General features: G+C 36.6%; 1 protein-coding gene across 1 annotated transcript; it reads right to left on the bottom strand.

Moving 5' to 3' along the window:
* Positions 1 to 565: 565 nt before the first annotated feature.
* Positions 566 to 16,154, bottom strand: LOC120635075 (titin-like). The gene is made up of 5 exons (XM_039905985.1): positions 13,309 to 16,154; positions 5,739 to 5,863; positions 4,616 to 4,760; positions 1,918 to 2,034; positions 566 to 757 (listed from the first exon to the last, which is right to left on the bottom strand). The coding sequence occupies exons 1-5, from the start codon at positions 15,844 to 15,846 to the stop codon at positions 629 to 631; spliced, it is 3,054 nt and encodes a 1,017-aa protein (XP_039761919.1). The 5' UTR covers positions 15,847 to 16,154; the 3' UTR covers positions 566 to 628.
* Between the last annotated feature and the right edge of the window lie 1,173 nt (positions 16,155 to 17,327).

The raw sequence follows: 17,327 nt of genomic DNA, 5'->3' as shown, positions 1-17,327 counted from the left end.
AAGAGATGCCTAGAGAAAATCGATTGGTGAAAAGTAACAATATGCCTAGGAATCTTCTTTGAAGTAACGCCTTACTTACTTCGGCATTGTCTGTCTTTAGTGAAAACGGGCATAAGTATTTGTACGATGACTTTTATTTTATCTTAGTTTGTATATAGGTATAATAATTATTTTTTTTGATTTTCCGTCAAATAACTGCGGATTGAGGCACAGCTGTTTCAAAAAGGGGCTTTTTAGTCTGTTAAATACATAAAATATGTTGTAAAACCTTTGTATTTTTAGGATAAGTTTTATTTTCTTTAAGTAAATTTTTTTCTCAGTACAATTCCCAGCAAAGTTGTTTTATTTATCTTTTTCTCAATTTTTTTCAAATAAAAAAACAAAATCGAACGCAGACGAAGTCGCGGGCAACAGCTAGTATATTATATATAATATATATGTAGCTATATATATTTATATATATATAGCTACATATATATATATATATATATATATATATATACTATATACTATATATATATACATATATATATATATACATATATATATATATATATATATATATATATATATATATATGTAGCTCTTATAGTAAAGTCCCCTGTACCCCAGGGTGGCTGGCCCTGGGTTACCGCCGCTGGACGTTCGCGGGGTATGCGGGCGGGAGCGGGGGCCGCGGTACCTGTTGTTGCTGCAGAGCCTGCTGTTGCAGAGCCGCCGCTTGCTGTGCTGCCGCCGCAGCAGCCATTTGCTGCACCTGATTGGATGACATGAGCATCATTTTACAGCTGTTTCTTTTTAAAGTCAAAGTCAAGGTCAAATTTTTCTTTATTCAAATAGGCACATTGATGGCACTTTTGATGCGCACATTACATGTAAAATATGACATAGGAGTGTGTTGATAGCGATAAATAAATTCGTCAACTTAAAACTAAAGCTACGTAGGTTCCAAACGCGTCCTGGTCTAAGAAGAAGCCTACAACAAACTTGGCCGGTTGTTATTTTTTTTTGTTATCACCATCTCACATTGTCATTTAAAAACTATTAAAGAAGCAACATGGTTAGAGCAATAATTTACACCCAAGCATTTTTATCGTTGACGTAGTCCTTAATACTATAATAGGAATTTTCTATAAGCTTACGTTTAAAACAAACTTTGAACTTTTCTTTCCAATTTAACCAATCAGATGGCCCATATGATCGCCATCAACCGATTAGCGGCCAACTACAGGGCATGTATCTGCTCTCAGAATAAGGAGAGGAGTTAAGGACGTAGTCCACCACGCTGGCTAATTGCGGATTGGTGGACTTCACTTGTAAGTCTTCTCATGGCGAGCTCTCGCGCTCCCCCCTCCCCCGGTGACGCCGTAGCAACCCCTCACGTGGTTATCGGAAAGTGACCATCCGAAATCGAATCGACACACCTCAGTCCTACGAGTACATGGACTCGAACGCTGCAAAGATACCTACCTCCCGGTGTCTTGGTCATTCATTACTAGTTTAAGTGAAAGACATTTCTAGTTTCTGGTTATTATGACTTATATGAAGCCCCTTAGAGTATATTCAATTCAATTCTATTCAAATTCAATTCAAATTCAAAATTTCTTTATTCATGTAGGCCTATCACAGGCACTTATGAAGCGTTCATACATATATGTTTACATAATTGTAAGGGGATGGTGGTAAATTCGTTCGCCAACTTAAACCTAAAGCTACGAGGGTTCAAATCGCGCCCTCGTCTAAGAAGAGCCTACAACAAACTTAGCCGGGTACATTTTTTTTGTTATCACCATCTCACGTTAAATTTATATTAAGCTAGAGCAATTCACACCCAAGCTTTTTTATCGTTTAAGTATTCCTTAATGTTAAAATAGGATTTTTCTCTTAATAGGATATACACGTATAAGGTATACACACCGTGAGTGGAGAGTTGAACTCAGTCTTTGGCGCCTGCTGGTGTTGAGGTACCGCCTGTTGGACTCCACACGGCGCCTGCATTGGCGACGCTGCCTGCTGCAACGCCGGCTGAGGGGTCTGCAGCACAGCACAATATTCTTTTAACCCCCGACGCAAAAACGACGGGGTCGTGTAAGTTTGATCGAGTATATGCTCTCATAATATGATTCCCAAGGTAATTTAGGACTTAACAATGCATGTTTAAACAATGTCTTAACACATTTAATAAATCGTGGTTACTGAACGATTGTTGAATTCCTGAACGATAAGGCTGCTTGCTCTCATCTGCCGCAGGATAGAAAATTCTAAAGATTGTAAACTGTAAAATGATGTTGAAAAAGAGCAATCTGCTGAGTTTTTTGCCGGCTCTTCTCGGTAGAATCTGCCTTGCGAACCGGTGGTTGAAACACTACAAACTAGGCCTACTAAAAATAAATGAATTTTGACGTATTTGTCTGTGGCATCATATTTCCCTAACGGCTATACCGATTTTGACTATATTTTTTTTATTTAAAACGTGAATTAGTTGGGAGTGTGCTAAGCTAGGTTTTTCAGAAAATCGGTCCAAGATGGCCGCCGCCACAAAATGGCGTATTAATACGATTTTTCAAATCATTTTATGATTATTTGTCGGGGTTTTTTTTAATTTGTTTCTGACGGCCGATTGGCGCAGTGGTCACCGACCCTGCTTTCTCATTCAACGGTTATTGGGTTCGAATCCCACAGCTGGAAATTGTTTGTGTGATGAACATGAATGTTTTTCAGTGACTAGGTGTTTATCTGTTTATGATAAGTAAAAGAAACCCCATATTTATACCCCATATTTACTGAAGTAAATGAATTAGTAGGCCTAATAAAAGCACTTCTGAAACGTCAAGACTGTCTGTTTATAGTGACTCTACCACCGGTTCGGAAGGCAGATTCTACCGAGAAGAAGCCGGCAAGAAAATAAGAAGAAAGGCAATATCAACAATTTACATTTTAACATTCATTTTACTATTTTGTGAGACATGAAAGCGGAGCCGGATGCTTCCAAGCACCTTGTCATTGAGAAATTCATCAATTGTAGGTATAGTAATATTCTTAAAACTTATGCATTGGCAGGTCCAAAATTACCTTAGGAATCATATTATAAAAGCGTATACTCAATCCCACAAATGACTTCTGTACCTTTCGCAGATGGTATGCAGATGTCACAAATTTATGACCATTTCTTGTAAGTCGACTGTTATAAACAGTCCAATTTTTGTTTATATAGACTAATATGTTGTCTTTTAAATACTATATTATTTTAAATAGATAGTAAATATATTATTATGAATATATTATTGTAAGTATACCTATTTCTTTAAACTTCTCACGGAGGGATTCGCTTCTTTTTGTTCTGGGTTCCTGTCATTTTGAAATCCGACCACAGATTACACATAATTTTGACCAGTCTTAACAAAGATAGGTACCTTTTCACCTTTAACCAAATATACATATATAGGCAGATGTGCTAACATAATTATTTAAATAAATGAATAAATAAATAAACTACGATAATACGCACGTCGCCATCTAGCCCTAAAGTAAGCGTAGCTTGTGTTGAAGATTGTCGATAGCCTAAGTCAATAAGAGATCAACAAATACTGAGTGAAAACCCAGTCACCGACTGATTGGCCGTTTCACTCCGAAACTAATATATTAAGTAGTTAGAAAGTAAGAAATTAGTACATAAATAGATATTAATTTGGTAACTACATAGTTTTACGCAATATAGATTATTTTATTGAGTATAAGATTGATAACAAAATTCAACTTGTAAATGTAAATATCATTGATTATAACACCGTGTTTATAAATAGTCGCAGAATAAGGTTCTTTTTCCTATGTACTAATAACAAGCAGTTCTTACTTTTCCATATGTCACCATACTGTAACTTACAAACTTGTATATTGTCGTCCTGCTCTTAAGTAACTACCTATATCTGTATCACCATATGTTTCTATATTGTCATCTCCTTTTGTATGGCCATCTTTGTCACATGAACTCCAATAAAGATACCGATATGCGCGCGCTTCTGTGAGCATAAAAACCCCGCATCACACGGCAAAATCACGGGGGCATCGCGCCATACCATCGGCGTCCACAGGACATCAGAGGTCTACCACGAGACCTACTAGACCCTTAAACGCTACCTCGCCGCTGGCTGATGGGCGCTTGCCAACTCACATTGGCAAGCTCGACCTCGCTGAGCGGCGGGCGCAAGCCCCACCAAAGAAATGCCAAGTCGCCGCAGCAACGCTGATCGCCGCGTCACAACGCAGGCTTGATCGAGCTGCCGCGACTCTTCCCCTAAACCTGACTCCGCGGACCCAATGGTCCTACCAAGTGACCCGTCTGTAGTAGCAGACGGCGGTGAACACCACCGAAAAGGGCAAACGCCCTGAACGGTTACCCCGAGCCCCAAACCTGGGACTCCGAGGAAGATTCGAGTCAAAATCACACACTTCACTCGCTGACTCTGAAGCGAACGCATCTCCGGTAAAACGACTACACCTTGTTGTTTTATTTTCACTACTGTGGATTGGACTCCTCTACGATCCTCCACAGCTTGTGTTATGCGTAGTAATTTTATTACTGATGAATATTTTTATGAAATCACGTCTTAGTCACCTGCAAGTCTGCGAGCAGGTTCTGCCACTGGCTGATCTTCTCGTAATGCCTCGCCAGTAACTCCTCCTTCCGCTGGAGCTCGCACTTCAGCTCATTGTTGTCTTCCTTTACGAGCAGCTCCGGCTTCATCGCCGACAGCAAGAACCTGTCGTTTTGCGAGGACGGTTAAGCTGGAGATAGGCTGGTCTCCGATCTTATATCTATAATAATATTGTAAAGCTGTGTAGGTGAGAGTTAAGCTATGGGTTTTGCTGTGGCTGTGGCAGTGGAATTAGTTCTGGGTGTAGCGATACGAGTGGCAGAGGTAGTGGGCGCTGGTAGGGCGTAGGAGAAAGCAATGGGAGTGGAAGTGGGTGTGGCTCTTGGTGATGTTGTGGGTGGGGCTGTGGATATGGAAGTTGGCGTGGAAGTAGGCGCTGGTAGGGCGTAGGAGTAAGCACTGGGAGTGGAAGTGGGTGTGGCTGTTGGTGAGATTGTGGGTGGGGCTGTGGGTGCGTAAGTTGGCGTGGAAGTGGGCGCTGGTAGGGCGTAGGAGTAAGCACTTGGAGTGGAAGTGGGTGTTGATGAGGTTGTGGGTGGAACTGTGGGTGGGGCTTTGGGTGTGGTGGTGCGTGGGTTGTTTCTAGTTACCACCCTACCGACAAAGACGTGCCGCTAAGCGATCTAGCGTTCCCTTACTATGTCGCTTAGATACTGATTACAGGTATGGTATGGTATATATTACATTTTATTAATATAACCGCCACACCCGTAACAGGCTAGCCCCAGTGGCGTGCATAGATGGTATGCACAGGGTATAAAATCTCCAGTACGAGTTATAAAATCTAAAGGGTAAACTTTTTTTTTAACTCTTTCAATGCGTATCCTTAAGTTTTTTATAACTCTACTGAATTTTTTTTTCATTTTATATCATCTGCCCACTTAGTGCATACCCTGTGTATACCCTGTATGCACGCCAACAGTTTGAAAAAGTTTGAAAAAGTTTCCGAGCTAGCAACATTCCGCGGGTGTGAAGTGAGACGTGCGCGGGGCGTTTTCACTGTTTTTGGAAGCATGCAATAATGGCTGCCTGAGGGTTCTGAATATTATTAGTTCTGTGGGATAAGTCAACCGTAGTATTTACCTTTTCTGCAAGAAGAACGCCTCCATCTGGCGTGCGAGGTCAATGAACCTCTCCACTTCTACTTTCACCTCCTCTTTCTCCACACATGGCGACGCCTCCTGCTTTGTCAGCACGTTCAAGCAAGCCTGTGGGGAATAGACAATTTTTTCCACTTAACTTCTAGATTTATTTTAATTATTCATTTAGTACCCAGATGGCCAGCGCTTTTTTGATAAATCAAATGAAAATACCAAGCAAATAAAAAATAATCATTTCGGATTTCCCACCTGATCTATTCTAACATTTAACCTCCGTATTCTAACGATATTCATTTCTTGAAAACACAAATAAAACGATGTTTACTAAAAAATAATAGCTAGATAGATTTGAAGCCCCCACACTAGACATACCAATCATTTAATTAAGACATTTCATGAAAATCGTTCTAGCCTTTTTCTAAATTCAGATTATACGTGTAACCGAATTACGAAATACCGTTGAAGTATGCATGAGTATATTTCATAAGGAATCACCCTGTAACAATATTAAATCTAAAGAAGCATATGATAAACGACTAAGACACTGGGAGGTATCTTTGCATCGTTCGAATCCATGTAGGATTGAGGTGCATCGAAATGTCATGAACATTGGTTGTTAATCAAATATAATTTTAATTGTTTTTTGGAAACTACTTATTAATTAAATAATAATTATAAAAAGTTTTGCTAAAAATCCTAATCAATTAAAAAAAATACCTGGCCAATATGAAAAAGTTACCCACTTTATATTAATTATTATTTATAATATTAATTTCTGTAACACATATTTATTTTTCATATAAACTAATTCATAACATTCTAAGTGTTTACTTATGAAAACCCTATTGAAGATAAAAGACCGAAAAGCGCATTGCAACGCGTACCTACTCATATAATAGATTAAGTAAGTAAACCTTAAAAGATCAATGTAGAAATTCATACTATAATAATAATAACAATTCTTTATTTGGTTACTATGACCCATTAACGCTTTAGCAGAAAAATTAAAAAACTTAAAAACATTAATAATCAAAAAGGAATAAAAACAAACACCATGTTGTCACGGACTGTTTTTTAGAATTTTGAAGAGTACCAATTCAGTTTTTACCGTTAACGCATCGACAGCATCGGAATTTCTCAAAAGGGATATTTTCTGCAGTTTTTGCAACATTTCTCATTGAGTTTTTCATTAATGTGGATCCCATCTATTTATTGACCCAAGTTATAATAACTTATCCAGAACATACTACAAATCTTTGCCGCTGCTACTGCCAGAAATCTGTCAAAGGAACCGTTTATATGGGATCCTACAACAAACGCCGCCGAAATCGCGGGCAACAGCCAGTTGAAACTGGTAGGTGGCGCTGCAATTAGTTTTAGGTTTTTTTTTTTTATATTAAGTTGAGATAGCTTATACATTAGAAAGAGAGATCTTGTTGCGTCCATATTTTTTTTCGTTTTGGGTGTACAAAATTATAAAGGTTACAAAATAAATAAGAAATTCTTTCTCTGTTAAATATTCTGTATAAACCTAATATAATGATGGTGTTAAATAAAAAGTCTCATCTCATTACAAATTCCGTGTTTTAATTAATAATACAAAGAAACATACTTATACAATTTTAAAGCTGTTTTGAACAGCAAACAACGAGTCTATGATCATTGCATGACGTTCCAAAAGAACCTGATAAAGGCTTTAAACTCGAAATAACTATATGATTCTGTATTGACTTAATTTAATCACTGTACAACTTTTCTTTTCATCTACATAAATATTCTATTTTTCTCACCTCCCTCAAATGCAAAGGAACTCTTTCATTAATATTAAGTCAAAAACCAGTTTAAAAATTAAAAAAAATAACTACATAGGTACCTACATATCAAAATTTATCATTAAACTTATTTATTTTTAAACACATTTCCCTTTTTTTTTCTTTTACACTTTTAAAATTATGTCGCAATAGGTACTTAGTATTTTAATTTTTTTTTTCAATATTTTTAATTATTATACTTCACACTTAAAAGTAATAAAACCGATCTTTTACGTTAAGAGACAGGTAAGAAATAAATTCGCTACAGTAATAATAATTATAAATGTACTTACACCTTTTTTTGTATTATAAAATACTTGATACAAAATTACAAGGTACACTAGCGACATCTATTGGTTGGTTAAGAAAATCGTATATCTATGTTTTTTATTATAATGAGGACTTCATTACGTCTACCCTTATTATTAATTAAATTTAGCTCTGTTTGTATTATTTAACTAATGGCAAGTTATTTTATTTTTAAACCATATATAATATAATAATAATAATTATAATAAAATCATATAGCCTAAGGTGCCGAGTGCTGCTTAAGAAGGTCGAAAACTTTAAAACTCTTAATAAACTATCTAAAAATTAAATAAATAGCTAAAAAAATCATCCTTGCAATGCTATACAAAGAAAGCAGGTAACTTTTTGAATGAACCGAAAGCGTGAAACTCGCGTCATCGTCACCGAACGCTTTCCATGAGCTATATATGTATACTGTGTGTATGCGTACATTGATTTTGTTTTCACTTCTATCGCCAGTGCCCTAAGAGTCCTAAGACTGCTTTGCGCGTTACCGCGGAATGGTAAAGGCGGTCAACCATTCAGCCAGATAATATATGGTCAAGGACACATCTTTTTTTTTTTCTGTGAAGAGCGCCATAGACAATTATTATAGGGCCGTCCGTCCACACACAGTCAATATAATTGTCAATATTTTTTTATTTTTTAGCAATAATTCTTGCACTCTTCAATGCACAGGCAATATTACCCATCGTTAATATTCTAATTATATTCAATAACATTGAGTTCGAGCCCAAGTTCTTTCTTCCTCATTTAGTAGCACTCAGCAGCTAAAGAAGTTTGCTAATTGTTAAGATAGATTGATTAAACTAGCAGGCAATATGAAAGCTCTTCGCACACCATACCGCCTCAACGGAAACTAGAAACCAACTTCACTTAAATTAGAGCATGAAAAGTGAGCTTAATGTCGTTTTTATAACTAATAATTGATGAACCAAGCAGTTAGCCATATAGCTATAAACAGAGCAACACTTCGTATGGAATGCAATAAACATATACAGCAAAGAGTTCCCCTCTGTCCATCAACCTGAGCCTTGGATGTAGACTTGTTCACGGGTAATCGAAATTTGAGTTGAAACAGTGTTGAGTGGATCGGTGAGCGAAGGCCGTAATAGTGAAGTGAAAAAACCTGACTAAAGATGGGTACATCTTTATTCATTAGATGAAATAAATAAAATCACCCTAATAGACATTTTGGGCCAACATAAATAAGTAACGAAAAACACAAATTTAAAATAAATGACTAATACTATATTTGTTATTTATTTAATTTATACAAATACTAAAATTCTTTCTTACAAATAGCATTTTGTCCTTTCGGTATGATCCGTGAACCGATGGAATAAATTAAAATACCATGTAGGTAAATAAATTGCGAATCGAAAGCACAAAATTAAGAGTGTGTCCACCTAGAGTCACACGGCAAATTCTTCTTGTTCACAAAGATTAGTTATTCCAATAGTGAAAGTATATTTGTGAGACCAATTCTCTGTCATGCATCTTAGTTGTGTTACGTAAACAATATTTTCGTTACATTTTGTATTAAATATTAAAAAAAAGCAACAAAAAATATCTATAAATATTTTATTTGTTTTCATTAATGAACTTGTTTTTTTTCTATTTCAGCATAATAAGACAAGTTAGAAAATATAGAGTATAATAAATTATTCGTTTTTGAAATACATCCCGTCGAGACATAACAAATTCTTTCAGGTGTATATCACACATACCCACAGATAGCTACACGGCTCTGTTGCCCAATTCACTAAACAGCTGTATAATATAATACAAAATATGCGACGAGTTGACAACTGTCGCTATCAAATCGGTCAACGGGGACGATGGTACTACATCAGTGAATTAGACAGCTGGTAGAAAAGCAAGGACGCTGCTTTATGTTTGTAGCTATACGGATCGGAGCTAATATGTGTGCATATCTTACCATATCTACTTATAATTTTACTATATGTTTATGTGGTGTACAATAAAAGTGTATTCATTCATTCATTTATTCATTTATTATTTCATTCATTCATTCATTCATCCATCCATCCATTCATTCGTTCATTCATCTCCGCTACACCATTTGGCATTCATATAATCGGTCACTTTCGTAGACTAGAATTGACCTCGCACACTGCTTAGCTGCCTAGGGCATGACTGAAAGCTAATGCTGAGACAAAGCTAAATTAAGCTTAGTTTAGAATAAAGGATAACATTGTAGTAAAATGATATGCTAGTAATACGATGAGTGAACCTCTCGTTTACATAGAGTTTACATTTCAATGCCGCAATTTAAGTTTAGTCGGTGTTGAGTTATCTCAACATGGACTGGTGTGCGAAGGTCATAAAACGTAGGAACGTGATTTATACAACGGGGGATCATAGCTACTAGATATATTTAGATCGTTATAGTGATTCGTTACAGAGTATTCATATGAGAACGTAAAGTTTCATACTAAGGAACACTGCTAGTTAAATCATCTGTTGTCGGCAATATGGCATTCAGACACTAATATTACTCAAATTGAATCATTGTGTTAAATGTGTTGATTTAAGTGCTCGATGCGTCGGCAACAAGTGATCACATACTGTCAAAAAAATTCAAAAGTTTGCTTTATATCCCATAACAAATAGCACATATTCCGAAGCTTTAATGTCATGAGAATCGGTGTTGAGTCAATATGGTGTGATGCTTTGATTTAAGTTACTGCAGCTGTGGTGATGGCTATAATGCCTCTACTCAAAATAAAGCATTATAATGTAAGCTTTATGTCACGTGTCGTAGAGTGCTGTTTAAAGTGTGCGACGCGTTGTCAGCAAATGGTTACGTCTCGTACTACTGGCACAAGGATATTGTAGTTTTCTTTATTTCACATGACATAAAGCTCATATTCCAATGCTTTAATTTAAGCGGAATCTGTGTTGAGTCGATATGGTGCATTGATATAATTAGTGATGGTTATACTGTACTAACTCTGTTCAAATTAAAGCATTGAAATGTAAGCTTTGTGTAATGTGTCGTAAAGTTTTGTTTCAAATGCGCGACGCGTCGCGTAGGCAACAAGTGGTCTCGTTGTATATTACTGGGAGAAGCATATTGAAAATTTAACTATATGGCAGATAACATAGAGCTAATTTTGCAATGATATAATTTCAGCGGAATCGGTGTTGAGTCTACATGGTGTGCGAAGGCCTTAAACTCGCAATCGAAACCGGTTTCGATTATCCACTCTGTAACGTCCTTCAGGATAAAATGCAATTTTATGCTTGTTTTAAGGCCCAAATTCGACCAAACTTCGACAGCAAACGCTTTTGCCAAAAAGTCTTAAGACATTACGGTATTTGGTTTGACGTCACAGATTTCGATACTCTAAAAGGACATAGGACATACTATGTGGTTTTACCTACCTACATATATAGTAAAACCACAAGCTATATAGGAAGATCCGTCAAGCTTGTATGGCCAACCTAAGAGAACGAAAAAAAGGCAAAAATAGTTTTTAAAAAAAACCAGTATTAAAAAAATTATTTCGTTTTCTTTCGTATTTTTTTCAAATTACAAGGTTTTTATATTATTTACAATCATACATTAAAAACAGAAAGAAAATAATTTTAATTTAATCATGTACCGACGTACTCTTAACCCTCTTATAAATAAAAACTCAGTCAAAATAAAGCTAAAGGTTTTTAAATCTAAATAAAAGTATGGCTGTATTTGATTAAAAACAAATTAAATAGACCTTTTAATTATTATTCTAATTAATCTCAACTTAAAATTATAATTACAAATAATGTGATGAAAACTAAATAATTCTTTTTGTTTAAAAAACAATAATATGCTCAGTCTCTCATACAAGTGGACACAAATGACATCACGCCGCGCAACGCATGTTGAGTTAAATCAAAGCAAAAAAGTTAAATTTAGAAGCTCATAGCTGTAGCGAGATGTTATACATATAACCTTTCAAAATAAATGTCCTATTTAACACACAAACAATTTTTCAAATCTTCCTAGTAGTTCCTGAGATCAGCACGTTCTATCGTTAACCTAAGCCTTTTTACGTCACACAACTGGTCTCCTCAGAGAGGTAGACCCACTACTCTGCTCCATTGCGGGTTGGTGGGTTTCGATGATCAAGAAATCGTAAGACAATTACCGTGATTGCCAGTTACGTTACCTTCCAAAGTGTAGGTTTAGAATCTCTATGTGTGGGGTTTGATGCAGACCAATAGATTAATAGGTATATTTTAGGTCGAATCAACCCTAAAATGTACATTATTGTATATCTCTGAAAAAGTTCTCTCAGCCCTCCAGAATTTGTAAATTCATGTACATCCATGGGTAATATTAAAGCACTACAAAGGTCTTATTTGTATTCCTCTCACCTACCAGTGAAAGCCTGGGGTCTGAGTCTTCTATTGCAATTGAGTCAGTAGACAATCAATGACAAAAAGTACTAAAAGAAAAAAAATATTTTAAAAAGTTGATAACTATTCACTGTAAAAAAACTCACTATTACCAAGCGAAAACTAAAAAACAACATTTCTTGCTGTGGGCACCAAACAAATTTTTTTTTATAGTCAAAATGTCTATTATATATATATTTTTTAATTCTTTATTTACTTGGGAGTCCATAGTTCCTAAGACAAAAATTAATAACAATCATTTCATAGTTCTCTTAGTTTTAAATCAACGAGCATCATAACTGCCTTTGAATAACGGTAAATGGTTTTCTTTGACAATCAATGGTATAGCAGACAGGGCCCAGCAGTGGAGACTGAGGTGGCGTACACTTCATACAATCACACAAGCACTGCCTACCCTGGAATATTTATAAAGCTTGTATAGGAGTAGGATTTTCCCATTTAATGCTATCTTCCTACTTTGTGCCTACCGCAGCCAAAAACCTTGTGCACACCACTGGGTGGGACATAAATAGGCTGAGGATAACAGCTAATATTAGTTTCATGACCAATGAGCTACACAATAAAAGAGCAAGTAAGTAATAGAATATGTGATTTGATTTTACAACATGCATTGTCGGGTTTCCCAAATGTACTTCCAGCATTAGGTGACGCACCTATATTCAAACAGTTGTAAATTTCAAATTAAATTTATTTGTCAACTGTACATCAATAAAAACTCTAACACTCACACATACAAATTGCGGACCATACCTTAATTATTAATTAATTATTTATTTATTTATGAACCTATACCTAATTAAATTAATGTAAATAAAAATCGGTGTTTTGATAAAACAAAATCATTTACACAATATAATTATCACGACTAATGTGCAAAATAATACTAGTTATTTGAAAATACTCAATTTATTTCTGGTAGCTATACCACGGTGACTGATATGGACTTCTGAAATATTGATTTGAGTTCATTTGTCCGTACATTGGTTGCATGTTATGCAAGACTTCTTGGTTAGGGTAGAATTCTGGCCTCCAAGGCATACGTTCAGGGTAATTCATATTGGTGGGGTTTTCGTGAAGCCTCTCTAAATTTTGTGGTGCATATGTCCTGTAATCTAAAGGTGTTTCCAGGAATATACTGTCGTTGTACTGTCCGATCGGTGAAGGTATACTGTTACTATTCTGCGGTGAAACGCTTTGAGGTTCTATATTAGGAGCTACTTTCTTTGGAATCGATTTCCTAGGAGCTTTAGGTGGTGGGGATGGTTCTAAAATTTTTGTCTTTGTCGAACTTGACATGAATTTGTGGAATTCACCTTGAAAAGCATTAGGGTTTTTGTCAATTGGAGGCATAACTGTAGGTACACGTAAATTTGTGTCAACTTGGAGACCAGAATAAGCTTTCGGTGGTGAATATTTTGGGGACTTCTGGGATTTTATCACCTCCGATGAACTAGATGTGACTGTAGAAGGCTTGTGTTCATCCATATGGGCATATAATTTTACTTGCCTAGACATCACCGGTTGTAAGGGCGAGCTGTACTCAAAACCTGTGTTACTCTTTGGCTGTCGAGGTTTCCGTGGTTTTTTCACTTTAAATTCATCTTCGACTTTTTCTTTTTTGATTGCAGGTTGCCGTTTTATAGGTTCCTTCTTTATTCTTTCTTTTTTCGGTTTTTCAATCTTCTCTGCCTCAAATTTTTCTTTTGGTTTACGTTTTTGTTTCTTTTGGTCTTTTTTTACGCCTTGTGTTGCATCTATTATAGTGATGCCTGTAACACATTTTGTTTCAATTTTCTGCAATGGTGAATCATTTAAAGGATCTTCACCAGGAATTGGGATTTGTTCAACTATTACAGCCTCTTCTACATGTGGTGGTGAATCCCAGCTAGAAAGAACTGCTGCCATGTCTTCTAGCTGCGTATTGGATAGAGCTTTTGATTGCATTTTTCTACGAATCTTTTTTGTCTGCGGTAGAGCTTCACTGGTTTCCGCTGGTTCTTTCTTAACACTTTTTTCTTTTAGCTCCTTTTTGATGCTCTCTTTACGTTTTTTCCTTGATTTTGTTGACCTTTTACTAGAAGCAACATAATCTGAATCTCTATCAGAATCTATGTAACCAATATCAGGTAAAGTTGCCTCAGATGGGTCCATTTCGTCTCCTTTCAGCCAAATATCTTCTAGGGCAGCCAATTGATTGTCATCGGGGTCCAGCGGCATCATGGGACGTTTCATTGATGTCATCATATCTAAATCCCCTTCAGCCATCGTCATTTCATCATCATCCATGACATCGTGACCAAGGATTGAAACTGCAATAGCTCCTTCTGATATGCTCTTGCTTGCCATTGCTCTTTTCAGATGCAATGGATGCCGCTTCTTCTTTTTCAAACCTTCCTCTTCTGCTTCTATGAAAGACTCTGGAAGCTCAGTGTTATTTTTATTGCAAAGTATGTCTTGACCTGAAGGATGTGGTGCTGGTACCATTTTCTCAGGCTGTTCTGGGTGGCAGCCTATATCTTGCCCTTTAAGCCATAATTCATAGCGGTCAGGTTGGAACCTCTTAACAAATGTGTCCATGGATATCTTCACCATATCATTGCTGCAGGTACATTGGTTAGCTCTCTTTCCATACTCTACCCATCGTGGTGCGGCAAAGTTTGTTGACTCGGCACAGTTAAAACCATGATTGAAGCCAGCGTGATAACCATATGGGAAGGTTATCATGATCTCCCCAGCTTCCTGAGTGATTTTACTGCACGGTACAGAGTATTGTTTCAATATCTGCGGGGATATAAGAGTCATTTTGTGACGTAGAAAAGCATGGCACGTTTTAGCGGATGTTGGGAAGAAGCCTGCTGCAATTCTCTCAAACCTCTTACCATGTTCAGGTGGAATTGCATACCAGGTTTTCGGATCTCCAAAATGAAGATAGTTTATCGAGTACAGATCCATATCTTCAGTGTGCCAAGCGAACGTGGTCTTCCACATACCGAAATACAGGTAAGCAGTATTCACTCCGTCAATTTCGATACCGTAGTCAGAGTTTACGAAGTCGAGAATCGTGCCGAGATGGTTTATGTTCCACTCCTTAACATCAGGGTCTGTGATGCTGCCGTTCACATCAGCGCCGTATATAGGTGCTACATACGTGACATTTTTCCAGTATTTCCTCTCGAGATCGTCGTAATTAGTGTGTCTGGGCGTGCAGTACTTCGCAGAGTTAGCTAGAACCGCGAACTGTTTCACAGTCATAGCCTTCTTCTGTATATTTATTTGTTGAAACAAACCTTGCTTGCCGGTCACAACTTGGCATATTGGCGAGGGTATCGTGATGTTCAGCTGCTCTAAATCGTAGCCACCCTTCCTCGGCACCCACTCCGGAGGAGGGATCACCTTCGCAAGACCTGCTTTATGTGCTCCCTTCGATTCCATATACTGTACGTATTTGTTAAAATCTTTGAACTCGTCCCACGTAGGGCGGAACGTTTGGATGGATACCCCACTCCCGGATGGTCCAGCATCGTCTCCGATTGACGACATTGTCGATATATTCAACGATCACACTATTTAGAGTCAACAAAGTTTCATCATCGAAACACAAGTTTCACACTAATGTCCACACCACCATATTTCGTGTAACGTATCTTTACTCTTTCACTATTAATTAGTTTAAATAAATGCCGACGCGCGTTTCAATTAAAATTCACCACGATGAAATAATCGTAACGAGAAAACATAATCAGTAAAATGGCCGACATGAATGAGAGATGCGCTTGCAACAGAATCTAGCGATCGAACTCGAAGACGCATAAATGAAATCGGGTCACGTACTCCAAACAGTTCTTGGGAATTCGGCATCAAAAGCTAGATTTAGCTTATGCAGCTTCTACTAGTACGGCAACACCGGCCACGATGTTTAGATCTGTCATGTTGGTATCATTACTTAATTTTGACAGATACACACAAACATAAAATAATACACAAGAGGTTAGGAAATGTTTCAATAATTTGGTATTAAAAGCAAAAATAACTGATGATTTCAGTTTTGCATACCTGAAATGATTCTTCAAATTCTTCAACCAAATTTCCACTGCCATTAGATGGAGTCGCCATCTTGAATGATTATTTTTTATCGATTTTTGTTGTCCTTTCGTTGTTGCTTTTCGTTTGACACTTGCGAATTAAAGTGTACGCACACACATAACACAATAGAAACTTGCAGCTTGCTTATGGCACACATAAATAATACTTAAAGCCGCGCTTGCGTAATCAATAAATTTTCAGGGCTGCCAAACTATATTAAAAAGTAAACACTATTTCTTGTCGCATAGGATCAAAACTTTGTATAAAATAATTATTGATTAACAAACAAACCAACTGAGATGTGCCTTGTAATAGTCGAAAAATTTAAAAATTATTATCAAAAAAAAATGCTATGGCATTCATTAAAATAAAAATCATTTAGTTACAACAAAAATTGCGCATAAAACAACATAGGGATATAAAAAATCTTTTTTTCTTGCATTTCGTTACTATACAATTGTTTATTGAGTAAAAAATTGTTTTAAATATAAATATGAACAAATATTTTTTGAAAAAAAGCTTTTTGGTTTTAATTACATATTTACAATGAAGTATGTAGTATTCTTGTGTTTATTTTCTAATACCGCTTAAGTTAATTATTGAGTAAGACTATTTGATGAACAATTTGTTGAACACTTATTACGTAACTTTGATTTAGGCCTTTGAATTTTCAAAATTTAGTTTTGAAATGCCAGTGTATTTTTTTTTGTTTCACTACAAGCTAGCCCTTGACTGCAATCTCACTAGCTGTAAAGTGATAATGCAGTCAACGAGGGTAACGGGCTAACCTGTTAGGGTATGGCAATTATATCAAACCCCACACCCCTAATCAATTTCTAGTTTTCTACGCAACATCGTCCCGGAACCCTAACGTCTTAGTCGGTAGGGTGGTAACTAACCACGGCCGAAACCTCCCACGAAACAAACCACCAGTTTTG

The sequence above is a fragment of the Pararge aegeria genome, chromosome 26, assembly GCF_905163445.1.
Source record: "Pararge aegeria chromosome 26, ilParAegt1.1, whole genome shotgun sequence".
Taxonomy (NCBI): domain Eukaryota; kingdom Metazoa; phylum Arthropoda; class Insecta; order Lepidoptera; family Nymphalidae; genus Pararge; species Pararge aegeria.
This window is presented reverse-complemented; position numbering and strand designations above follow the sequence as displayed.